The sequence below is a fragment of the Schistocerca piceifrons genome, chromosome 5 (assembly GCF_021461385.2).
Source record: "Schistocerca piceifrons isolate TAMUIC-IGC-003096 chromosome 5, iqSchPice1.1, whole genome shotgun sequence".
NCBI classification, from domain to species: Eukaryota; Metazoa; Arthropoda; class Insecta; order Orthoptera; family Acrididae; genus Schistocerca; species Schistocerca piceifrons.
Genome location: NC_060142.1, coordinates 628,593,417 through 628,621,307, shown reverse-complemented (window position 1 = coordinate 628,621,307; position 27,891 = coordinate 628,593,417). Strand labels below are relative to the sequence as shown.

The 27,891-nt window shown below is 38.5% G+C and overlaps 1 protein-coding gene across 2 annotated transcripts in view; it reads left to right on the top strand.

The window, feature by feature from the left end:
* The window catches only part of LOC124797879 (CD109 antigen), an 855,659-nt gene extending 839,756 nt beyond the window's left edge, over positions 1-15,903 (top strand). For both annotated transcript variants that reach the window (XM_047260975.1, XM_047260976.1), the window contains 2 exons: positions 13,447-13,552; positions 13,771-15,903. In XM_047260975.1, the coding sequence (XP_047116931.1) occupies positions 13,447-13,552; positions 13,771-13,964 (300 nt within the window). In that variant the 3' untranslated portion in view covers positions 13,965-15,903. The remainder of the gene's footprint in view (positions 1-13,446; positions 13,553-13,770) is intronic.
* The last annotated feature ends 11,988 nt before the right edge of the window (positions 15,904-27,891 follow it).

Below are 27,891 nucleotides of genomic sequence, written 5' to 3'. Positions count from 1 at the left end.
GTATCTCAGTGCACATTTGGCACTTTCACACTTGGCGGGAAATGAAATGAGAGTGCTTATCCTTAGCCGTCACCATAACAAGAGTTGGAACACTACTAACGGCTGTTACCACTCATTCATTTCAGTGTGTGACACCATACACAACAGTGGTACTCACCGTGAAAAACTCGATTCTCTGGTGGAGCTATGGGCCTTGCAACCTTAGTTTCCAAATGTCGCTTGTACTTACTTTCAACCAATACACTATAGTTCAATTCTTTTATCTTGGCGACTCGCGCATGCCCGCCCAGACATGGGAGATTGCTGCGTTGCCAGTTGCACACGACGCACGCGCCAATAGAAGCAGCGCCATAGTATAGCATAGTTCGCAAGCTTACGTGTAGGGGGGAGCGCGCAGTTCATGAAGTAAAGCCACCACGGCTGCATTAACCCTTTCGCTGCTACAAAGACGTGCTCCCAGCATTCCGCGCTGTGGGCGATTTTGTCACTGCACTGCTCGCCTGTGCAGACACATTGTGTTCCGACTGCTTTGACACTCTTTATCATTCGATTCCACAAAAACTATTTGGCTCAAAAATTAGATTTTTACCTATCTTCTTGACTGATACCTTCCCCCCATAAATGACTTAATTTTGTTTCGATGTTCAACGCAGTTATTATGCAACATTAAATATAGTAAACCTTTGCACGAAATTTTGAAGAATTTGCGGAGGTAAAAGTCCATAGAGTACACTTTCCGTATGGTCGATTTTAGTTGCCACAATGTTGAGAATGAAATGTGGACAAGATACCTACATATTTCATTTAATTTAAGTACCACATAAGTGTCGTATGTAATATTGAGAAATATTCCACCTTTCGCGACTGTAACAAAAGTTTTACTTACACTGGGCACGTATGGCTTTATTTTAAAGCACTTCAATCAATCAAAAGGAAGTAGACAAAATACATTAAACAAAACTGTGGACTTAAAAAAACATTAGGACTTGAATATACCGTCTGTCAGTGAAGTGCGCAGAGCTATGTCAAATATAATTTTGTGTGTGGCACACACAAACAGCATTTATTTGCTAAAACACTGATGAGCCAACACAAACGTTGAATATTGTGCTACCGCAGCACAAAACTACGAAAGGTGACTTGGCAATGGAGGACACAAAATATAGTCCTCTTACGATGCTTCAAAAGAGAGAAACGCGTCTGGTCTAAATAAGTCGCTTATTACAGTTGCAGAAGAGGGATATATTTCAATACCATTGGTAAAACTGCGACTGTGAAACAAAAACAAGAAATAGAACATGAATATCATTGTGTATGTGCCATACCTTTCACCAATGGAAGTGCTTTAAAATAAAGCCAAACGCGCCGTGTGTATATAAAACTTTTATTACAGTCGCGAAAGATGGAATATTTCTCAATATTACATATGACACCTATGTGGTACTTAAATTAAATGAGATATTGTTATACAGTAAATATTATACGAAATTTGGGTATCTTGTCCACATTTCATTCTCAACATTGTGGCAACTAAAATCGACCATACGGAAAGTATGCGCTATGAACTTTTACCTCTGCAAACTCTTCAAAATTTCGTGCAATGGTTTACTACATTTAATGCTGCACATCAAAACAAAATTAAGTCATTTATGGGGGGAAGGTATCAGGCAAGAAGACGTGTAAAAATCAAATTTTTTGGCCAAATAGTTTTTGTGAAATCGAATGATAAGTGTGTCAAAGCAGTGGGAACACCATGTGTCTGCACAGGCGAGAAGTGCAGTGATGACAAAATCACGCACAGCGCGGAATGCGGGGAGCACGTGTCTGCAGCAGCGAAAAAGTTAATGAAGAGGCAAAGCACTAGAAATTTCATTCAAACGAATAAAATTCGTGAAGTAAGGCACTCCAATATTGTTTTTAAAAAAAGAAAATATTAAGCACCGCACAAGGTTTGAACTCTTAACCTTTCACTTGGCAGCCCAACACCTTAACCGTTCCACTACCTCAGCTCATCGAACAGTGTAACTCCATAAGGACTCTAATACCTCACGCAACTACTTATAAACACTGTTGGTATGTCTATGAATTACTCACGCTTCGTCGAAGTACAATTACCGCTGTTCTTTATTGCGAAAAAGCGGTTAGTGAGAACGATACAAACACCTTTCCTTGCTATCGCCTGAATTAGGAGTCTTATTGCTTGTTTGGTTTAATTAATTAATAGAATATGAAGCAATTGGTATAAAGAATGCTTTTTCCAAACTTTCTGTAAAAGAAAGCGTGCTATCAAGACATTGCTTTTGTTCTATTACTTTATTTATGACTGAACGTTTCTAAAACTGAAGACACTCGTCCGTGCTCTGCACTGCTGTCGAGATCTGGCAACGTCGTTCTCTGTTCATTGGCTGACTGTGTTTTGTGACGTCAGATGCGCAGAACGAACCTAAACTCGGCCGCCAAGATATATGACGCGCACTTCAGCACTTTTAAGAGTGTTGTGGTCCAGCAGTGGCAAGCAGAAAAACTTTCATAATGTTCCCCATCACCTGCACGGTTAGACCAAATAAATTGTACAAAGTTTTTTAAGGAAAAAAAAATCACAGAAAACAGGAATAATTAAAAAACTAATGTTTTCCTCCAGTTTTATATCAGCCTTGAAGAAAATTTTATTTTTAATATGGTGTACTTGTCAAAACAAAGTGAGATAAATTGATTTTACATTGATGTTAACTGTGAGTGAGATACGGCATTTTGAACCATTCTCTTGTAACAAAATGTATCAACTGATTATGTGAGATTTATGCAAAAAAATTACCTACCTTAATTTTGCTTTAGCCTTAAATATCTAATTGTTTTGTTTTATCTGTCTTCTCTATAATACAGAAAGCATTTCTGGAAGAGAATAATTTATTACTATCTCTTCTCTTCTCAGTATAGAGGGCCACTGTAAATGAGCCATTCATTATCAGAGTTCTATATTCTTCAAACTATTTTGTGCACAACAAAGATTGATGCATGAATAGGACTACGAATTCCCAAGTTTGCATTTTGCACTCTACAAATATTCTATGAGTGCTCCTTTGGTCACACATCCAAGTGGTAATCAAGGTTGTTCCATACTTCGTGTAGCAATTGTTCCATACTTCATATAGCAGCAGCCTGTTAATGGCCATCACAGCAACATTGATGAGTTCTCTGAGCTGTTCCAGTATTCTTGACAGTGTGAGGGTGGCTTCTTAAACATGATCCTTAATGTCCCCCGAAGGAAAAAGTCACAAGGTGTTAGGTCAGGTGACGTGGTGGAGGGATGAGGGGCGAAGGGAATAGAGCCGTATAGTCACCACCATTATTCTTGATCCAGCAATGTGTAAGTTTGTTATTTATGTAGTGACCAACATTGATGCTCCAGTGAGGCGGTAACTGCCACTCCAAAATCTTCCACACAGTTTGCTGCGGCATTCCATATTTGTGGCTTGTGTGGACTGTTGATTTTTTTTGGCTTGCATATGAAACTTTCCCTCACCCTCTCTATGGTTGTATCTGGCACACTTGACAATTGATCAACTGGTACTTTCCTGTTGGCAGAGACGAGTGTCCGCAAATTGTCTATAACAATGTACTGTGCTCTGTTTATATGGTGGTTCTTTTCCATAATTCCTTCTGAATACATGTTGCACTGTTGTAATGAACAAAAATCGGACATATTCCAACACATGAAAATGTTTCTTCCTTTGTTGCTATTTCGTCAAGGCACTGCACTTTCAATGGCAGCTGGTGGGTGCAGTGCAAACTTGGTGAGTTTATGGTTCTGTTCATGCATTAGTCATATTTGCAACATGAACAGTGCAAACTTGGTGAGTTTATGGTTCTGTTCATGCATTAGTCATATTTGCAACATGAACAGTGCAAACTTGGTGAGTTTATGATTCTGTTCATGCATTAGTCATATTTGCAACATGATACTGTGGGAAATATGGATCGTTGAAAATGAATGAATCATTTATACTTGCCCTGTATATAAATTGAAATTACCTGCTCACTCTTGTTGGTATGTTTGGGCTACTCTCAGGAAGTACTATAGGGATTTCGATATTCACGGCAGACTTGCATTGGAGTCGGAAAGTTCTCAGGAGGCACGGTTGTTTTCTGTTCCGTATTCAATTGACATTTGAAGTCACATCTTGTGGCAGTGATGGGAGCTGCAAGTTACAGCAGTGCATGCAGCGGCAGGAGCAGGTCCAACAGTGACTGGCCAGCTAATGGCCAGCTGTTACTGCCAGTGTCAAGCACGAAGCAGCCGTTGTGGCGCAGCTCACATCATTAGCGGGTTGTCGATGGGCATACTGCCGATGCCTTTAAGACTGCCAATGCCTTCAGGTGTTGCAGTATGCCTGCAAGTGGCATGTGGTGCTTAATTTTTAAATTTGTATGAAAGTGATGGCATTCAGTTACCAACATTGTTCTCTTGATTTATTATCATAACTTTATGCAGTGCCCCATAAACAAATTAGTGCTACACCAGATAAGTTGTCCGGCCGTAGATTCTTCGTGCTTGCTACCTGTGCAGAGTCAGGGTGTGTCACTAGTAGAATATAAATTTAAGCGTTGAGAAATCTGTTTGTGAAGCTATTTATTTATACAGCGAGGTCTTGTGCGGAGATGAAACGTGGATGATACGTGGTTCAAAGAAGAAGGTAATAGAAGCTTTCAGACCGAGGTGCTGCAGAAGAATGATGAAGGGTAGGTGGGTAGAACAAATAAGTAATGGGGAGGTATTGAATCAGATTGGGGGAAAGAAGAAATTTATGGCAGTACTTGACTGAAAGAAGCGATCAGTTAGTAGGTCACATCCTCAGACATCAAGGAATGGCCAGTTTGGTAATGGGAGGAAGTTGAGATGGGGATTGTTGAGGGATACCGAGGTTTGGATAACGAAAAGAGGTTCAAGTTGATGTAGACTGCAGTAGAGATGCGGAGGTTTGCACAGACTAGCATGCACAGTAACATCAGTCCAGTCTTTTCACTGAAGGCCATATCAAGGCCAGATTGTTTTCATTTGCATAATGTTGCCCAGTTTTGACACTAAAAGTAGGACCACTTTGTGTACATAGCAGATCTATTTGTGGAGCAAAACTGACATCTCACACTTCCAATGACAGCCCCATGATGTTCCCCAGCATTTAGATATGAGGCAAAGATGTGTTTCAATGTGTAGGATCACCAAAATATGATAAAGATACCACGTAGATTTTACTCCTCTTTCTGCAACTAGAAAAAGGGGGTATAGCATAGCTAAGAAGGTGCTTGGATGCAGATTGTAACAAATATTATAAATTAAGAGGCGGTGGTTCACCATACTGAGCTAGGGGTGATGTTTCTATGGAGTCCCTTACAGATGGTGCAGTTAATACTTAATGAAAGACTTTAGGTTATTGGAACATTTGTATAGAATCATCAAGGTGTTACTGGTAGAATGGACTGCTACCTTAAATAGTGTTCCATCTGCATCTGAATGTGACTCAGTGAATGAAGTTAATATAAATTACAATCCAACTGCCAAGAAGATACTGATTAACTTATGGAAACTTTGTATGATAGATAGTTTCGACATAAATAGCTGTTTAGTTTGATGGCTGATATTTATTCACTGTTGCATGAAACACAATTGTAAAGAGAGTAAATAATAACCATGCCAACCAAGCAACGATTCCTTTATAATCAGTGGTAACTTCGGTCAATCATTGTGGCGAAGTAAATCAATCGATGCCACCAAATCAGCTCCCCCCCCCCCCCCCCCCTCCCACCCTTTTTTGTTTTTGACACTGGGTCATGGGGGACTTGCACTTGACTTGTCTCCCAGTTCTTGTGAAGTCGGGCGGTGCAGGCTTTGGGTGTTCCTGTTCTGCGAGTGTTGCTTTGGTGTCCTCTACGTTGGAGTGCAGTGACGAGAGCTGACCAAGGAGTGCACCCTCCTAGGTGTACACGTCAATTTGGGAATTGTGGCTTCATCTGGAGACTTTCCTTCAGGATTCAAAGTAAGGTTAAATGAGCTGTGGCTGCACTGCATCATTCCTGTGCACAAACACCTGCTAGTCTTCATGTTTGACAGGGTTGGTAGACTCAGTGTTTCCTCATTCTGAGTTGTTGCATGAACTGTGTACATACCTCTGGAACAACTGGTGTGATTATTCTCCTGGAAGCTGCAGCTGCTCACCATAGACTAATGGTGCAGGGAGCATTGTGCTTCTTCTTTCACTATCATTCTCAATCTGAGTGTGCTTTCGATCACAACGAGGGGTTACACATTAGAGCAGTTTTGAGCTTGTGGTGGAACCACTTACACCATCCCTTTGACTGGCAGGGTGATAGCCTGTAGCGTGCGTGTGGTTGCAGCCACACAGTAGGAAAAGTTTTCGGAAAAGTTGGGTTTGAAATTGCTCCTCACAGTCTGTGGTTATATTTTCTGAAAAGCCAAACCTGAAGAACCACATGTGCACCAACGCTCACAACCATCTCTGCAGACACATCCTGGGTTGTGGCAACATCTCGTCACCTGGTGAAACGATTGATGATCATGAGTGAATAATGATGTCCCAAAGATTATGGAAATGGGCCGTCAATGTCCACACATACGGTAAAATCATGCTGATGGCATTGTAAAGTGAGAGAGAGGCACGAAAATGTGGTTGCCGATCTTATTACGATGATGTAACAGGTGTGCACGTGCCTGTGTGCGACAGTCATTTTATGCTCTGGGACACACACGCCATTGTTGGAAACTAACTTGGCTGCTGCGGCTCAGATTCCTGGGTGAGCCAGGTTATGCAGTGCATTGAAAACCGATGGTGGTGATGTCCTGGTATGTAGGGTCACTGCCTCCCATCACACCAAATTCTGTGTGACAAATTTGGAGCTGACACACATCTGAGCTGCAACTCTGTTCACTGCTCCTGTATAAGATGGCATTTAGATGCCATCTCTGTCCAATGAATTGAGTTTAAACTGCTACAGTTCCAAGATGGTCAGTCTGCGACCAAGTTGTCTTTCCCCGCTTTGCAAAACACGTCAGGTGGGAATTATGTGATATACACATACTTGACATGCCTGCATGTCACGGTGGGCTGAGGTCTGTGTCTTGCTAAAAGGTTTCTGGTATCAGGTAGTGATCTGTAAAAATTGTGAAATGTCTCCCTTTGACATAGGGCTGGAAATGCTTGATGGCTAAGTAAATAACAAGCAATTCATGGTCGAAATCACTCCAGTTTTGGTGCTGCTGCATTAAGTTCTTAGAAAAGACAGAGTGGCCGTCATTTGCCATACATTTTTTGTTGCAGAGCTGAATCTACTGCTGTTGGGCTCGCATTGATCATAAGCACCAAAGGGGAGCTCAGTCTTGGGTGTTCCTACAATGTTACCTGTGACAGATGTTTCTTAAGGTTGTGGTAAGCTGCCTTGCCCTCAGGACTTCATGATTGCCTGTAGTATACATGGTGTTCATAAAATCCAGGAACACTTTCAATTATTTATTGCACGAGAACTAAACGTTGTACAGATGTCATACATATTGCATTTTGAACAGAAACTCTAAAAGCTTTTTTACAAGCATTCAATATGTGACCCAGCGGACATCAATATGGTAATCGAATTCTTGTCATACCTATCCCAGCATGGCATTGTCGACTGTGGCAGTCGCTTCCCATATTCTCTCCCGGAGCTCTGCTACATCACATGGTAGAGGTGGTACATACACCAGATATTTAATCTGTCCCCACAGAAAAAAGTCCCACTGAGTGAGATCTGGTGCACCGGGAGGCCAGTTCATGAAACAGCTGTCTCCTTCTGTAGCATGGCCTATCCATCGATGCAGCAGTTCCTTGTTCAGGTACCCACGAACTTCACGATGAAAATGGGGTGGAGCTCCATCCTGCTGAAAGATGAATGGAGAGTTCAATTGCATCTTAGGCATCAGCCATTGCTGCAACATGGACAAGTAGGAATATCCAGTGACAGTGCTCCCAGCGAAGAAGAATGGCCTGTACAGTTTTCAACATAAGGCACAAAAAACATTCCCCTTTGGGGAATCGCACTTAAATTCAATGCATTCTTGAGGATGCTTTATACCCCAGATTTGACAATTTTGTCTGTTCACTTTCCCATTAGTGTGAAAAGTGGCTTGGTCCCTAAAAATTAAATGATCAACAATGCCATCCCCATCCTCATTCCATTGTTGCAACTTTGAACAAAACTCAAAATACTTGTCTTTGTCATCACCATTGAGCTGCTGCACTAGCTCCAATTTAACTTGTTTCATAGACAACTTCTGAACTTCTGTCCCAGGACTTTGCACACTGTCATTGGTGCCATTTAGAGTTCACAGGATGCACGATGCACCGATTTCTTTGGACTCCTTATGGATGTCTCTCATAATCGCTCCACATTCACTTCACTCACACTGGGACATCCGCTTCTCTTTGCCAGGCACAAGCAACCCATCATAACAAATTTGTTGTGCCAGTGGTAAATGGCCTTCCTTGTTGATGGTTTCTTACTGTACTTTGTTCTAAAGTTTTGTTAAACAGCTGTAGCACACATTTTTGTTGAACAACAACACACAGAAAGCTTGTTCCGCACCTGAACTCGCCATGTTTGCGACTAGCGCTGACTATCAGCAAATTACCAAACTACGCTGTATCGGTATACATGAAATGGGGTTCTCTTCAAAATGACATATGTATGATATCTGCACAATGTTTGGTTCTTGTGCAGTAAATAATTTAAAGTGTTCGCTGGCCGTGGTGGCCGAGCGGTTATAGGCACTACAGTCTGGAACCGCGCGACCGCTGTGGTCGCAGGTTCGAATCCTGCCTCGGGCATGGATGTGTGTGATGTCCTGAGGTTAGTTAGGTTTAAGTAGTTCTAAGTTCTAGGGGACTGATGACCTCAGAAGTTAAGTCCCATAGTGCTCAGAGCCATTTGAACCATTTTGGAAGTGTTCCCGGACTTAATGCACACCCTGTATTTGCGTGAGAATAGTGCTGTGATTGGTTACTGGGCAGCACATAGTTTGAGCAAGTGGCATCAATAATAACTCAGCACAGTGATGTTTCACATGCTGCTCTGTTTAAGTAGAGAATGCTGAAATGTCATCTGTATAACATGTAGTGTTTCTGGGTCCATACGGCATAAAACTGTGCTGAAACAATCCTAGTGGTGTAATCACTGCTGCTTATTTAATGTGGGGTGGACTCATGAGAATTTGGGAAAATGGCTTGGTGCAGTCTGCAACACTGAATATTTTGGTGTTGCAAAGAGTATTGGTAAAATCAGCCACTTTGGACATGGGGTGCCCTGTAGCCTCCACATACTCTCCATGATCCTTTTTACGTGTCATATCAATTGGAGGGGTCCAAGGACTATCAGACCTGGTTGCAACACTCACCTTCAGAACTTAGTCGAACTGTATTTACGCTGCTAGGCACTCTCTTTAGGCACGGGAAGTGATGAGGTGACCCGGTGTTATGGGGACATAATGTGGAGTAGTGTGTGTGTGTGTGTGTGTGTGTGTGTGTGTGTGTGTGTGTGTGCATGCACAAATGTTTGCTGGTGTCACTGCTGTGTTTAGTGGGTAGTGGAAAGTCCACAAGCTGGTTACAAAAAGTACTTCCTCAGATAGTGTTGTGGTGTTGTCTGCAGTATACGAATTGTTAGGACTCACAGAGTTGTTCTTGCATGATGTGAATGTGTGTGCTATGTCACTGCTGGTATGAAATTGAATGATAATATCCCCCGTGCAGATGATGTTGTAGAGGAAACAGACACTTTCATGTGAGAAGCTGTAGGCACTACATTTGACCTGATGTGGAAGTTAGTATCTTCTCTGTGGGTATTGGTACCAATCAACGATTTAGCAGGTTACATAGGAAGTCTGCACCGATTATACTGTAAGCTGAGAATCCATGTGGCAACATTAACTGTTTTCAGTGTAGTTAGGGATTGTTGAATTGTTGGCCACAGCAAGCACATATTGTGTTGTTACAGTTAGTGTGTTACTGGTCCTTTGTAGATAGACACTAAAATTGCTCTGTCATGTCTTGTGGGGCAGCATTGTTTCTTTTTTTCTAGCTGTTACTTTGTAGTTGTTTTCAGTATGTTGCTAATTTGCATGTTGAGTATTGTTACTTGTGCGGAAATTACACCTAAGCTGTTTGCGATGGTGTCTGCATTTTTTGCTAAGGCTTGCAACAGAAAGTCTGGTTGTGACATGACAGCACAAAAGTTGGCTGGAATTTTGCAAAGTCATAGCACACACAAAGATTTATCAGGCAGAAGTTCAGGGCCCACTGATTAACGTAAGTACTTGACGACTTGTGATGGAGACTTGTCACCTGCCTTATTATCTGTGACAATTTCTTGTAATCGATGTTATGGTGACAATGTGTAATGCTGTATAAGAGCTTTCTTTATTGCAGTGTAAATTAGTTATTTCAGTGTTTCTCTGGTTTCTTATATCGCTTCTGGGTCCAGGTGTGAAACCACTATATTAAAATTACCAGTGTTATGTGACACACTGCGGCGATGAAATACACATTCAGCCTGCATGAACTGGAGTTGTGGTTGTTTTGGTGAGAATGTGGGAAGCTTAACGTCTCTGTTTTGATTGTATAGACACACATTGTGTGGTTTTTCATCTGTTGTTACATTTTGCAGCAAATTAATAGTTGTAGGAGGTGATCAACTCTGCTTAGCTGCATGTTACTTAGTATAGTAAATAGCAGCATAGCAAGGGGCTCTCCTTAGTAATTTCCTGTTGTGACATTTGACATCTGATACTATTCAGACCTATTCTGGCAGCCTTGTTCAATGCCTGCAGGAGCAGTCTTAGGTGTCCACTTTAGGAGTATGAACCTACTCCACAAAAAAGTATCAGAAATGATTTTTAGGTACTGTGAATGACAGGAATTAACTACAGAACTCAGTTAAAAGTCTGATTGATATTATTTCTCTGTGAAGGTATATGTGTGCAGTTACAAAGTTGCTGAAAACTATTTCCTTGCAAATTTGCTCAGATATATCTCCACAGTAGCCAATATACTTTTATTTTATTTATTTATTTTTGTATGCAGTTTGATTGACTGTTGTGTGGTATTGGATAAGTTGTTAACTAGATTTCTTTATAAAAATTGCGATAGCTCCACTTTGGATGATTAATTCATAAGATTTGTTATGTAAATTTTAATAATGACAGCTGACTATATACTCTATCCTGCATCAGAAATTGCCGTCTCACTAATTTTGCCATCAGTATGTTGAAATTTATTTACAGTAGTGTTAGCTGCCACCAAGTTCTCAGATCCTTCCACATTTGATAGCTTCCAAAATAGACTATTTTTGAAATGATTCCATAACTGTACTTCATGATTTATTCTCATTTGATTTGTGCAGTTTCAGCCATCAGCCATTTTGAAATACACTAGATGTCAATTATGAATATGGAATCAACCATGATTGCAAATATTGCCAAATTTTAAATATATGAACTATTTAGCTCTCAAAAGTGCAGGCTCAGGTCATTGATTTATATACAAAACAGTGTAGGAAGGCCTGAACTGTACAATTGTACTGAGAATAAACCAAGAAGGTGAGAGTTGCAGGCAGTTATGAAGTTGTTTAAAAAGTTTCTTTCAACTGCAGACCTATGTTTGAAAAAATTTCAGGTGATCCTATTCACAATTAGTGTAATACCCACTGTTCTGCTATGGTGGGCACAAGTTCTTCATGCTCAAAAGTGAATGGTGAATTGGGCAGCACAGGGGGGCATTTTTGTGTTTGTATCAAATGTGCTGCACACAGTACGTAGTCTGTTTATAGATGACGTTTTCTGTGGAAAACCGCATAATAAAAAACCAAGTTGTACTTACCAAAGTTACGAGTAGCAGCACACACTGGCGCTCGGAGGCAGCTCGAAGAGACCATCCACACTGAGGGTTGCCTCAGAAAGCCATAGAGCACACAATGTTCAGAAGTGCACAACAAGCGAAGATTTCTGTTGCAAAAGTAGTTTTGGAAGGAACTGGTACTACTAACATATCAGAATATGAAATAAACTGACTTCATGTTATAACAGTATTATGAAAAGGATAGTTGCAACTCACCATATACCGGAGATGCTGAGTCGCAGAGATGCACATCATAAAAACTACCAGAAAGTGAGCTTTCGGCCAGCAAGACCTTTGTCGGAAAAAAGACTACATACACAAACACTCCCACACAAACTCAGTCTTGCCTCAGCAGCCAGATACTGTTGTCATATGTGTGTGAGTTGCAGTTGTGTGTGTGTGTGTGTGTGTGTGTGTGTGTGTGTGTGTGTGTGTGTATTGTCTATTTCTGAAGAAGGCGTTGCTGGCCGAAAGCTCACTTTCTGACAGCTTTTTGTTGTGCCTATCTGAGACTCAGCATCTCTGCTATGTGGTGAGTAGCAAACTATCCTTCTCATAATACTGTTACATTCTACCCTGGATTTTCTGTTTTTTGATTTTGCCTGACTTCATTTTGATAACATATACTTCCAGTAAGCAGAAGAAATGTGTCATGAAAACTGTAAAGATGATATCTGAGTGGAGGTGTGACGATGTGTTGAATGTAAATCACAGGGAGCCACGGTTGCTGACCTTAATTATAAAGTTGTCTGTGACCTAGAAACACGTTGGTCGCATCTTGTGCCATTAATGTACTGATATGAGATGCTCTGATGCAGTACTCCTGATGTGTAGAAAGTATAAGAACAATACATTGTTGATGACTTGACAGCTCTTTACTGTAGTTCCTAAGTGGTTGAGTAGTAAGATTATTAATATTGTACTTCGAAGGAAATATCACAAGAAATTATTGAAATAACTGTGAAGAAATTAATCATTAGATGTTTACTTTCTGTTTTCATGTGTGGAAAAGATTCCGAGTAATAATCAAATGGGGTAGTTGTATGGAATAACATAATCTTATTTAGAGAGATCAAAGTGGCTGTGAAATTGTCGGTAATTGAAACTAACTTATTTAAGAACAGTTTCAATACTAGTTTCTGATCCTAACGGAATATTATGTTATGATCAATGATTTCTACTAATTAGTTCTGAGATAACATACGTTTATTCCTTAGTTAGAAAACTATTAAACATTATACTCATAATAGAATTAAAGTGTAACGTGAAAATGAAGTGTTCAGTTTTATCCAAACAAATTGAAAAATTGATATAAAACCATACAAAAAGAGTACTGAGATGCTGCACAGATAATTTAAAGAAGGCTTTTCCTTTCCCATCTTTATGAATTTTGGTTTTACTGGTTGCATTTTTTATCTTCAATTGAAGTGTTAGGATATGTGTTTGGTAACTCTAATACTTTCTGTTTTGCCATTTAACTGTCTCTTCTCATATGAAATTTGTATTTCAGTTGGATCACACAGATACTTGCATCAATTTCACAATAGAGCGATGGTATCCAGTGGCAAATATGTCTCGTTACCTTCCGATAAGGGTTTACGACTACTATGCTCCAGGTAAGATCACCTCAGTTAAACTTTTGAGTCTACCATAGGTGCAACAGTAGCTCTCAAGTCATTTATCATTCTACACTTCAACCATTCCAATCATTTTGTAAGACATGATAACTGTGTGAGAGATAAGATTTATTTTTGTCTATGGTGTTGGCTTCTTACAATAATGTTGGTAGTAAATGCAAATGTGGATGTAACACTCTGTACTTTTATTGTTGCAGAACGCTTCAATGAGACAGTATTTGACTCACTACAGACATATTTGCTAAACATTTGTGAAGTTTGTGGAAGCAGCCAATGTCCTTACTGCCCTATCTACAATCTGGCGACAACTATATCAGTGTCATTTACGGTCCTCATTTTCACAAGCAGCATAATTCTACTGAGGCATGTGTATTCCTTTTCACATCTGTAACAAAGAGACAGCCTGTAAAGGCAGAAAGAAACACAATTGGCAGGATGCAGAAACATTTGAAATTTGCGTTTAGGAATTGTGAGGTGTCACAGTGCTACAGCAATGACAGTTTTTTAAACAGATATCTTCCATTGGGTGTAGGAGCAGCAAGCTAAAGGAGAGAATTTTGTATTGGAGACCAAAGTTGTTGAACTGATGTATTTCTCAGGTGATGTACACATAGAAGACTATGTGGTGATGGTAGCTTTGATGTAAAGAGCTATTATTATTGTTTGGAGTCATGATTGGACATCAGGAGAATAAAAGTATTAGAAAGTTTCAGTGTAAGCAGCATATTGAATACACTTACCTGAAGCTTCATTTTTCTCATGAATGAACCACTGTAATGCCCAACGTGGATTTTATTTTCTCCTGTGATCCAGATTTGATTTATGATATTGTGGGTACAAATGGATGATAAAACCTTCTATAAACTTCTGTTATATGTAAAAATACATGGTTTGAACTTAAAACTGTAACACATTTAAGTTTCAAATTGTAATACATTTAACATGCTTCAAAATAGCTTTCATGATATGACTGGTGGATGTTTGTGATATAAATTGTGCTGATGGTACATGTGTATTTATAAGCAAAAGTGTGTGCACTGCACATTATTGAAGGGAGTAGGGGGGAGGGGGGGAGTTATGAGTGTGAAGATGCGAGGTACAGTTTTTGTAACAAACTAACTGTATTTAACTGATGCTACTTTGGTTTGAACAGTACACGCAAGAGTACACTGTGTTTGTGCTCTTTGCTCTCTTCACGTACAAGTTGGGTATCACATTTAAGGTTCAGCACATTATTTAAAGGTCTCTCCAGTGACGTATGGAAATAAGGTCCAGAATACCTCTTTGATTCAGTTATGCAGTCATTTATTCATCTTACAAAGCTTTTTCAGCTATTTATCCATGTTTATACTACACTAATTGCATAACTTCTGTGAAGAAAATCGGTGTTGTCAGCAGAGTGAAACTATACTAAGTTGTATGTGACAGAGTTGTTTTATATCTCATAGTATATTACCAGTTGGCACATCAGTGGAAATTTTATTTTTTTGATAGAGAAATTTTGTGATTTCACATAGATGTCTCAAGCAACTAAGAAATGAAGACCACAGAAATATGAAATGTTAATTGCGGTTATCATATATCTTAGTGTCAGTGTTTCTGAGAATTATATGCTAAGACTTATTGGCATGTGCATTTGTATGCCATTTGTGTGTGTGCTTCTGTGGCTTCAGAAACTTGTAACAACTAAGTTTATTCTTTTTATTTGTAAACAACTACTTCACACTGAACATACAAATTTAGGTTGCTTAAGTAGGAGCTGCATTATATGTTTCAGTTTCGGAAAATAGACTGTACTATGTCCACTGTAATATGTAGTGCACAGTTAACACAAACTTTTGACTGCCAGAAAAGACATGACATTTCATGCATGTGTTGACACGTAATAGAGAAGTGAGGGTTGGAAGAGGTGAGCTTAATGAGGACAGGCAGCCACTGACCTACAGATCGAAAATGGGCGGTTCATAGACACACATTAACATTTAATATTAGCTGACTTTCAAAATTTTGTTCTTATGTAAAAAAATTATCCATATTTCATGCATATGTAATAGTATGCCTGCCCTAACTTTATTTAAATGGGTTTTCCATCATGGAATTTCAATTAATATCATAAAAGTGTGTAAGGAATAACCCTTACATTGTGCACATACAAAAATGAGAAGTTTAACTGAAAATGAGAAATTTAATTGTAAATGAGAAATTTAATTGAAAATTAGAAATTTTTGATATTAGGGAAAGTTATGTGACAAAAAGTCTAGGTGATAGAACATGTTTTGATACTTTTTTGCTTTTAATAGCATCACGTAATTGCAAAATCACTCCTTCCCCCAAATCTTCTCTCTCTCGGTCTCTATTTCACTGTCTTTCTATCCTCTCCTGTGCCCATGCTTGTTACACACACACACACACACACACACACACACACACACACACACATTTTAGCACATAATTCGATATTTATTGGGAAAACATTATCTATTCCTTTAAAACAATTAACAGTGTAAAACAGATGCTTTAAAATAACTGAATGTGGTACAAGTCGGGAGGTAATGTAGGGACCAAATCAGAAGAAATTTCTCTTGCATTATTTAAATCAAATGTAAGGACTTGGTAGTTCCTCTTAACCTCTCGCTTTTAGAGCATATATAGCTCTAATTTAGTCTCTCACATACCGTCCATAACTCAATGACTGTGTCATTGATTTTTATTATTTTTAGTTTTTTTTTTGTTTATTATTGTAGAGTAGGAAATTTTAAAAAAATCTTCCAGATTTTATGAATGTTTACATGTGAATGGAATTATACAATTGTATAAAGCCAATATGTGAAGATAAAAGAGATGAGTTAAAAGTTTGTATTGTAAATATTTCATTAGTGTATTAAAATTCATGTAAATTCAAGAAGCTAAATATAACTCTGTGATTCTTTGAATTTTGCTCAGAATGTTGTTGACAAGGGTGAAAAAAACGCACTAATAGAACCTTTATTTAGATGTGTGGATTTTGTAGCGTGATTTTTTTTTTTTTTTTTCGTGTCAGCAGTGTTCTCTTCAGAAAATGTAACTTATATGGTATTATGTGTTGAAATGAGAATAAATATTTTTTGTAATAACTAATAAAGTATTAACATTTCTTATCATGTGCCAGAGTACTCACTGCGTTTACCCTAAGCAACTGGGTTACAAAACTGTGTGCTGGACCAGTCCTGTTTCATTTGTGCCATCCAAGCATTCTTCACAGTCAACTGTCTCTTTCTTGTCAATTTGTTGTATGCTCTTAACATTGTGTAAAGGAATGAAACTATGATTGATTTTGACTGATAGTTTTTCAGTTGTATTTTATTAATGGAACGTTTTTGTGTTTTGACCGTCAAATTTTCTCTTTTTTTGTCTTGCTGCATCTCCATTGCGTTGGGTTGTGGGTATGTCCTCCACTGTACCCAAATATTTATCCTAGACTGCTTTCCCTTCTTTTGAATTACAAAGTCCTTTCAGTCAATGCACTGTTAGTTGCTTGACTACAGACACCATCTTTTATGTACTTCTCACCCCGCCCACCCCCCCTTATGAAGGAAAAATTGTGGAATTGTTGTAATGGGCACAAATCTGGATACCCTCACTTTGCTTCAATAATGATCAGTTTCATCATGACATGTTGTTTAGCCTTCAGCTTGTATTTAGGTCAGTGCAACTACAGGGTGCAGAAAAAATACCGCATTTGGCGGCCGGCATGCAGTTCCTCATCCTAATTAAAAACAAAAGTTTATCTAGCAAAACCTAGTCTCACCAATTGATTTAATAGAAATGCGATTTTATAAAAGATGTTCTGGCAATGCCGTAACTGCATGCATCATGATCAAGAACAAGTAGCATGAACTCTACATTGTACCAGAGCTGTCCCATCAATCTCAGTGAGACGAGGCAATACTGTGGGGAATGGATGCACAGACTCGCTGATGTTCAACTCGCATGCGTGGCAATCATCATCATCATCATCATCATCATCATCATCATCATCATCCCACCTCCCCCCAGTTAAAGCATCAAATTGTATCCAACAGTGGAAAATCCAGGATGGAATGTAAAAATACCAGAGAAGGAAAGTTGCTACATACCATACAGCAGAGTTGCTGAGTCACGATAGGCACAGCAAAAAGATTCACACAATTATAGTTTTCGGCCATTAAGGCCTTTGTCAGCAGTACACACACATACACACACGCACATTTCGTGTGTGTGTGTGTGTGTGTGTGTGTGTGTGTGTGTGTGTGTGTACTGCTGACAAAGGCCTTAATGGCCAAAAGCTATAATTGTGTGAATCTATTTGTTGTGCCTATCGTGAATCAGCAACTCTGCTATATGGTGAGTACCAACTTTCCTTCTCTGGTATTGTCAAATTGTATCCAATTTACACCTCCACAATGCAGTATATTCTGCATTTCTTTCTGTTACTGTTACCTTTATTTAAACATTAAGAGATAACAAAAACTTCTCACAGATGAAAATAACCACCTTGTTTCATCCGTGAACCAAAAAAAGCCAATAGAAGATGATAGTGGATAGAGTAACGTTATCTGTAGCCAATGAGGTATGAAAAACGCAACGTGTATTCTACACTAGATTGCACATGATGCTATGCATAATTATTCCATGCTGTATGTTTGATGTCCAGGCTTATCTTCTTAGAGCTGGCATGTAGACTTATAAGCAACATTCACATTAGAGAAGATGTTCAAAGTTACCACCTCAGATTCGGAAACACTTTGTCACCCTCTGTATTGTACTTTGCTGGACCCTAGGCAGCCCAATTGCCCCCACCATTGCAAAAGCAACATGTACGCGAGCTTTTAGGCCCTGCACATCCACAGGTGTAGTAGTATATACATGTTCCTTTAAGTGTCCCCACAAATAAAACACTAGTGGATTAAGGTCTGTGGTATGTGGAAGCCAGAACATTGGACCTCTAGACCAATCCATTTCCCTGAAAAGGCTTCATTTAAATAGGTACACACATGCATTCCAAGGTGTGGTGGTTCAGTATCGTGCTGAAACTATAGCTGCCACCAAATGACAAGTTTTCTAATACGTCAAGCGAAGTATTGTAAATAAATGTACGATACAGGGTCTGGCAATAGCCATGATTCCAAAAGCACTCCTCTCACAGGTTTATGCCGTAGCTTGCCGGAAAGCCACATTCGTGAGTGATGTGTGGTTTGTGTTCTGACCAATAATAGCTGTTGTAGAGGTTTAAAATACCTTCCCGAAGGAAGCTACAGTCATCAGTCCATATCATATTATTTATAAAATGTTCGTTTTCTTCCACTTAGTGCTAAGGCCATTCACAAAACTGTAATCATTGACTGCAGCCTTTTGGCCAATGGTGTTGAGTTAATGTGTAATAATATGTATGAAGTTCTTCATCGCCCAATACTTCAACGGCCAGTCTTTGAGATTGACTGATTGATTGATTTCTTTATTAATTCATGTAACAATTTACATTGTGTGGATTTCGTCAGCAGAATCATATACAATACAATATACCTACAATTATACACATAAAATTAGTATTTACACACATTTTTGAGGTATCTTAAATTAGTTTTATATCCTTATGTAATTTGTAATTTTCTTATAGTACTGTACAATTTTGGATTTCAGATTATAATTATTTCCTCATGTATTACAATGCAGGCTACTTTAATTACACTACAGGTTTTAATTCAGATAGTCCATTACTGCTTAATAACTTTTATTTAATAAAAATTTTTTTAGTTTTGTTTTGAACTGTCAAATTGTGTCAATATCTTTTATTTTTTGGGGTAATTTATTATATAATTTAACGGCATTGTACAACAAGCTCTGCTGAGTTTTAACTTTATTTTTCCTCTCTAGATGCAGATTGTATTGGTTTCTAGTTTCATAGCTTTGTACTAAAGAATTTTTCATGTTATTGTTGTTGTTGTGGTCTTCAGTCCTGAGACTGGCTTGATGCAGCTCTCCACGCTACTCTATCCTGTGCAAGCTGCTTCATCTCCCAGTCCGTACTGCAGCCTACACCCTTCTGAATCTGATTAGTGTATTCATCTCTTGGTCTCCCTCTACGATTTCTACCCTCCACTCTGCCCTCCAATACTAAATTGGTGATCCCTTGATGCCTCAGAACATGTCCTACCAACCGATCCCTTCTTCTGGTCAAGTTGTGCCACATATTCCTCTTCTCCCCAATTCTATTCAATACTTCATCATTGGTTATGTGGTCTACCCATCTAATCTTCAGCATTCTTCTGTAGCACCACATTTCGAAAGCTTCTATTCTCTTCTTGTCGAAACTATTTATCGTCCTTGTTTCACTTCCATACATGGCTACACTCCATACAAATACTTTCAGAAACGACTTCCTGACACTTAAATTTATACTCGATGTTAACAAATTTCTCTTCTTCAGACCCGCTTTCCTTGCCATGCCAGTCTACATTTTATATCCCCTCTACTTCGACCATCATCAGTTATTTTGCTCCCCAAATAGCAAAACTCCTTTACTACTTTAAGTGCCTATTTTTCATATAGCAGTAATTTTTTTTTTTACATGCACAATACTTTGAAAAATGTATTCACAGGGGGCAGTTAGGATTTCCAGCTTTTGGAAATGCTCAAGGCAGTGAGCCCTACTGCCACTCTTGGTTATTATACGAATTGCTCTTTTCTGTAATTTGAAAACTATTTGAATATTTTTACTGTTGACTCCCCAAAATATTATTCCATAGGTAATAACAGAGTGGATATAAGAAAAATATACAGATCTGACACATGTAGTATCACACACTGCAGTCAGAATTCTAAGAGCATAGCATGCTGTAGCGATTCTGTTACTAAGTATTTTAATACGTTCTTCCCACTTTAACTGACTGTCAACATGCATACCAAGAAATTTTGTGTAGTCTACACATTCTATAGTTTCATCGTTTAACTTAAAGTTGTTATAGTGTGGTTTTTTACAGACATAGAAGTTAACAGCATTTGTTTTTTTAAGATTTAGTGTTAGTTTATTATTGGATGCCCACTCACGTACACTGTTTAGTGTTTGTTCGGCTTTTTCTTTTAGTGCATCTGGTGATTTGTCACTGATTACAACATTTGAGTCATCTGCAAACAATATTGTTTGTCCATGCTTGATGCTCTGTGGGAAGTCATTTATGTAAATGAGGAATAGTATTGGGCCAAGGACTCTACCCTGTGGGACACGTATATTTACATAATTTGGGTCTGAAGTATACTTTACAATATAGTTTGAGCAACATGAAATATGAGAGATTTCAGTTATCTGTCTTCTATTTTTTAGATATGACTGGAACCACTTTTTCACAAGTCTCCTTATTCCCAGTTCATCTAACTTATTTAACAATATGTTGTGGTCTACTGTATCAAACGCTTTAGTTAGATCAAGAAATATACCTGTTGTGTAGTTCCCTTTATCTAATGCTTCTAGAATGTGTTTTGTGAGGTGTGCTGTTGCTGATTCTGCCTTTTCCCTGATCGATATCCAAACTGGTCAACAGACAGTAAGTTGAATTTATTTAATTAATTCATTAGCCTATCTTTCATAATAGTTTCTAATATTTTTGCAAAGCATGATAGTAGAGAAATTGGCCTATAATTTTCAATTTTTCTTGCATCCTCTTTTTTGAAGAGAGGTAGTAATTTTGCATATTTTAAATAGTCTGGAAAGTAGCCCTGCTTGAAAGATTGATTTATAATATCAACTAAAGGTGGAAGTAGGCTCTTGATACAGTCCTTAATTATAAAAATGGGGACTTCATCCAGACCAGCTGAGTTTTTGTTTTTCAGTTTGCTGACTGCTTTATAGACTTCTTCCTGTGTTGTAGGGAATAACACCATTGAGTGTGATACACCGTTATTTGGCTTTTTGACCTGAGGGGCTGTTAGAAAATTTTCCTGTAATTTTATTCCTATGCTACTAAAATAATCATTTGTATAGTTTGCCAAATATGTTGGGTCTTTTATTAGAGTCCCTTCTTCTTTGATTTTCAAGTTTGACAGATTCATTTTCCTGGTACCAGTTTCCTGCTTCACAATCTTCATACTGCCTTATTTTTGTTTTCAGCAGAGAGCACCAGTTTGGAGTTATGAGCTCTTTGCTGCAAGCAATATTTTCCTATAGGTTTTCCTATATCTTTTATAAAAGAATGAGAAAGCAGGATTAGTTTGGCTGTGTTTAATGGAGCTCAGGTACTTTAGTGCTTCAGACGATTTTTTGATTCCTTTTGTGATCCACTTGCTTTTTCCTGCTGTTGATAAATGACATAATACTTTAGGAAATGTTTCTTCAAAATTTAATTTGAACAATGTCATGAAATTTTTTGAATTTTTCGTTTGCATCTACCTATGAGTATACTGAGTCCCATGTTTGTCCTGCTATCTGTTTGGCAAACTCATGTCTATTTTGTTTAGAAAAAATTCATCTGTAAATATGCATTTTCTTTGTTTCTTCTGGAGCCACTTTTATGTTAATGATTTGACCTGAGCTCTGCTGCCACTACCTCACAGTTTTCTTTGCCTAAATCTGTTAATACCTGATCAACAGCTGTCTTTGAGTATTTTGTTATTCTGGTTGCACTGTTAACCATTGGAACTAGATTGAAACTTTGAGCAAGACTTTGTAATGAGTCCCATGTAGAATCAGGATTCAGTTTATCCACATTTAGGTCTCCACATATGAGAATGTGGTTCTTTGGAGTGGATATCCTGTCAAGAACATGATTAAGTTTGGAGAAAAAGATGTCGAAGTCTCCACTAGGAGATCTGTATATACATAAGATAATCAAATTCCTACCCCTGTATTGGTCCCTGATTTCAACTGCCGCCAATTCAAAATGCTGCTCTTCACTGATTACACATAAATCGCTTCTGGTCTTATACTGATAATTTTGTTTTACATAAATGCAACACCCTCCACACTTCATAGAAGTCCTATAGTATGCACACGCTAAGTTATAAGACTGCAGGACTAATTGATTAATTTCAGCCTCATTGCACCAATGCTCAGTGAGCCAAACAACTGAGCACTCCGTAGACTCCAGCTCCACTTCTAGCTGTTAGATCTTATTTGCTAGGGAACATATATTTTGGTGAACAACTGTTAAGTAAATTTTTCCAACACTATTTGCATTCCCACTTTTTTTCGTTTTAATGTCATTCTGTTTTGGTTCAACTGCTTCCTTATTACAATTACACTCACGTTCGCATATGGTATTCTTGGATAGTCACCCCCTGCCGACCGTATTAGTTTCCCTTATTTTTTATAATTTTACATAAGTCCAGGAGCATTTTACTGAAAGTGCCTTGCAATATCACAATATCACAAGTACTTCCTGAGGTGACTGGTAAATGGATTCAAGAATCATGCCCTCTGTTTGTGGAATACGTCTACCGTATTTACTCGAATGTAAGCCACACTCGAATCTAAGCCGCACCTGAAAAATGAGACTCAAAATCAAGGAAAACAAAATGTTCCCGAATCTAAGCCGCAGCTGAAATTTGAGACTCGAAATTCAAGGGGAGAGAAAAGTTTTAGACCGCACCTCCAAATCGGAACGAAGTTGGTCCATTGTAACATGAGACACAATTTAGGTCAAATGGATGAAGATACAGCTACAGTAGTTTGGTTCGAGTCATAAGCTTAACAGCTAAGCTTTACCAAGTAGCCATTGCTATTTGTCAGGCGCTCCGTCCGTATTTATACGGGTACCCTTCCTTTTTCAAATGCTTCATCTGGTTTGAATTGATTGCTTATTTTGCTTTGATCTGATAAGTGCCGTTCTCTTTGTTATAGGTGTTTACGTCATTCTAAGCTGAAAATGCTTTATTGTACTGTGTCATGCATTGCTTGTCTAATTCTGATAATGAGTGTTTACGACCTGTCACCACTCGCAGCATGGCTGCTTTTGTGCGTGCTACCACTGCTTACAATAATAAAAAGAGAGGAGTTGTCTCATAAGTGAAACAATGGCAAGAGACTGCTATTTGTTGTTACGACTGCTATTTGTTCTTACTTACACTGCTGCTTTCTTTGATAATGATCAACAAGAACCAAATAATAGACTGCGTATGATAGATGTCCTGAAAGAGAGTTTAGTGAAAATTTTTCTCCGTTTGAAAATCTTTGCAGACGCCTCTTTAGTGCATTACATTCTGCACAGAAATTAGAGTCATATTAGATTTAAAAATCTAGTCAGTTGCGGTGCTTCATTTCTGACTGTATCACTATTCAGCACAAGAATAATACGAATATAAACATGACATGATACGTATATTCTTCCGCATTTGCTGTTGTCTCACTCTAGTTTCGTAGTTTATTAGGCAGACAGGATTTAAATGAGATAGCAGCAAACATGAAAGAATACATGGCATAATGTTTACATTCTTCTACCTTTTGTTTTAATTTATTTACTGACGCAAAGGTTTTGGTGCCAGTATTTATCTTTGTGCCTGCAAAGCATGCCTGTGTAGCACTACATATATTCGACAGCAGACTTTAGTTGTGGCAGCACCTACCAACATTTTTCAGAACTTCCGCTTGCATTGCACTCGATTCTAAGCTGCAGGTGGTTTTTTGGATTACAAAAACCGGAAAAAAAGTGCGGCTTAGATTCGAGTAAATACAGTAGTCCTTGGATGACCACTGGCTATTACTTGTGGATGAAGATTACCAGTTTCCTGAAGGTGTTGTCCCATGTGACAAAAACCATTGTTATTGGAATGGTGCCTTTGAGGGTACTGTGCAGCATACACACAAGCAGCAGCAGCTTGGTTACCAGATGCATCCAGCAAAGAAAACATTTCGACGTATCATCGTTTGTATACTTCATTGGGGAGATGCTGTGCATGAACTTGACAGAACCAGGTATGGTTGTGCACTGCATGATTAGTAGACACATAAATGCTGTTTAAAAGATCCCACTGTCATGTGATAGGCTATTGCCATGTGAAAAAATGATGTTCTGCTTATTAATGATGACAACTAGGGAACAGACATCCAAAAAGTAAAAACGGAACCTGACGAGTGTTCAAACTATAGTTCCATGGTGGATATGGGTTTGATGTTGCAGCAGTGCACTCAGCGAGCTACAACGGCTGGTAAGGTAGCTCAGGGTGATAAACTTTTTTCTGTACATTGTGATGCTCTGCACGATGTGACAGTGCTGCCAGCTCCTCGTTTTCATACAATCTTCAGCACTTGCCCAGTATGATTTTGCTAGATAAATTTTTGTCTTGGATCTGGATGATGAATCACATGCTGACCTGGCAGGTGTGGCATTTTTCTTCACCTTGTATATCTCGAAGTTCACATGATGTTTTCTATGGATTAATGAATATTTTTTTCATTCTGATGTATAATTGATGGACTTTGGCTAGGAAACGACAACTTCAGGTATGAATAAATTAGTAGTAAGTATTACAGTCTTAACATGCTACTAGTAGATAGTCATATTTACACAATATTTTTGTAACTGGTAAAGAATGTGGCTTATATACCCAACATTAACTTTGGAAACTGCAGGTTGGAATATCAACAAGATTCTGGTCCAAGCTGCCAGGGATGATTGTCATGTCTGCGTAAGGTGTGATGGTCGTGTGTGCGAGGTGTGGTTGGATGTGTAAATGGATGTATGTGTGTTTTCATTTCTTTTTCTGATGAAGGCTGTGGCTGAAAAATAATGTGCAAGTGTCTGTTAATTGTACCTGTCTGCAACTTAATGTGTCACCTTTATGGTAAGTAGCAATCTGTCTTTTCCTTACTTTTTGTTAACATTAACTTTCTTAGCCTCTCAGAGATTTTGAAGGAACTCTTCAGGCTGTAGAAGTAATGCATTAATAGAGATCCTTTTAATACTGCTTCAGATTTTTTAGATAATTTATTACTTTAATTTCTTTTGGAAACTTAATGTAAACAATTTTACTGTATTGTAATGTTCCTTTTGGCAAAATATGATTTTTATTTGAAGAATGTGAAAATCAGTTTTCTGTCTTGTGCTGTGATGATGCAGATGTTAATTTTTGAGGAGGACACTAGGATTTGTAATTGGATATTTTTTAATAAACATTGCACTTTCAAAGTTGTGAATACATGGAAGATGAAGAATCCCCATCCTTTTAAATAGTAGTCTGCAAGGTTTTGTTCCTTTCTATTCCAGCCATGATTCTCATTTATCTATTTATTTATTTTTGTTTCATCATGAAGAGTTTTCGGTAGGATGGAAAGTTACCACAGAAAGTGATCACATACTTCAGAACCAAATGTATATTAGCGTAATAAACAGTCATTAGACAGTCCTTACGACAACAGTGTTCAAGCACTCTCATTACATAACACATGAGGCTTAGTCTCTTAAATTTGCTATCAATGTGAGTATCCTGTTTAAGGTCATCTTGGAGCCAGATCCCAAGAAATTTTGTATTAGTTACACTTGCAGTACCAATGTCTGATATCTGAATTTTTATATCCTGTTTTCTCTAGACATTATGAAAGTTTAATGCTAATGTTTTACTTTTATTTATTATTAGTTTGTTTTGGTTGAACCAGTTCACATCACTAGTTAATGTCTTGTATTGTGTTGTCTGTAACGTTTCTGCCTCGTTCCCACTGACTAAAATCCTTGTGTCATCTGCAAAGTGAATAGTGCTATGACACTATTTTATTAATACTAGGTCATTTATATATACCAAAAATAGATGGGACCTGGTACTGAGACCTGCCGTACCTTACTTCTTTGTTATCAGAATAGTGTCTGGTTGATTTATTATCTTCTTGAAATCATTATTTATACTACTAGCCTGCAGCCAGTAAGATACAGTATGAGCCAGTTGTTAGATGTTCCTCTGATTCCAATACTATCAAGTTTCTGCAGCAACACGTTATGGTCTGTGATGTCAAAGGCCTTAGACAGATCAAGCTGTGCCAGTTACTTTTTCTCCAATATCAAGTTATTGGAGCACTTCATTCAGAAATTTAAATAGTGCTGTTTCTGTTATCCGGCCTTCCTCGAAACCATCTTGGGCTGTGGAAAATATGTTGCACTGTTCTATAAAATTCAGCAACCTCTTACAAAAAAATTTTTCTAATATTTTCGAAAATACAGATAGCAAAACGATAGGTGTATAATTAGCTATGTCTTCTTTCTTACCGTTTTGGAATTGTAACTTACTGGCCATAATCAAATAATAGAAATACAATTATGTGCCTGGTAAATGTATTGAGGATCGAAAAGATCCACAATGGTTTAACAACGAGATTTATAAAATGCTGAGGAAGAGAGTCTGTTGCACTCTCAGTACAAAAGAGAGTGTGTAAATCACGACAAGCAAAGGCAGAGTTGTGCGTCTGTTAAGAGGTCTATGTGCGAAGCATACAACTATTTCCACCGTCTTAGCACGTGGTCTCGCGGTAGCGTTCTTGCTTGCCGAGCACGGGGTCCTGGGTTCGATTCCCGGCGGGGTTAGGGATTTTCACGTGCCTCGAGGTGACTGGGTGTTGTTGTGTCATCATCATCATCATCATCATCATCATTCATCCCCATTACGGTCGGAGGAAGGCAATGGCGAACCACCTCCGCTAGGACCTTGCCTAGTACGGCGGTGCGGGTCTCCTGCATCGTCCCCTACACTCTGTCAAGGAGTATGGGACCTCATCATCATCATCATCATCATCATCATCATCTTAGCAAAAGATCTGGAGCGTACCTGAAGAGATTCTGGTCTTATGTAAAATCGATGGGTGGGTTTAAGGCTTCCATCCAGTCATTTTTTGACCGGTCTGGTGTGGCAGTTGAAGAAAGGAAACCAAAAGCTGAAGCTTTAAATTTCGCATTCAAGAAATTGTTCATGCAGGAGACTCGTACAAACATACCATTGTTTGATCACTGAACAAACTCCTGTAGGCATGACATATTAATAAGCACCCTTGGTGAAACAACTGAAGGAGTTGAAAACAAATAAGTCATCAGGTCCATCAAATCCCAGTTTGGTTTTTCAGAGGGTACTCTACATCATTTCCCCCTTGCTTCGTTTGTATTTAATGTGAATCTCTAGCCCAGTGCAAAATCCCAAGTGACTGTCAAAATCCACAGGTGGTTTCTGTGTATAAGAAGGGCAAAAGAGTGGACCTACAAAATTACAGACCAATATCCCTAACTTCAGTTTGCTGCAGAATCCTTGAACATGTTCTCTCTTTGAATGTAATAAACTTCCTTGAGACTGAGAAGCTTATGTCCATGTATCAGCATGGTTTTAGGAAGCATCAC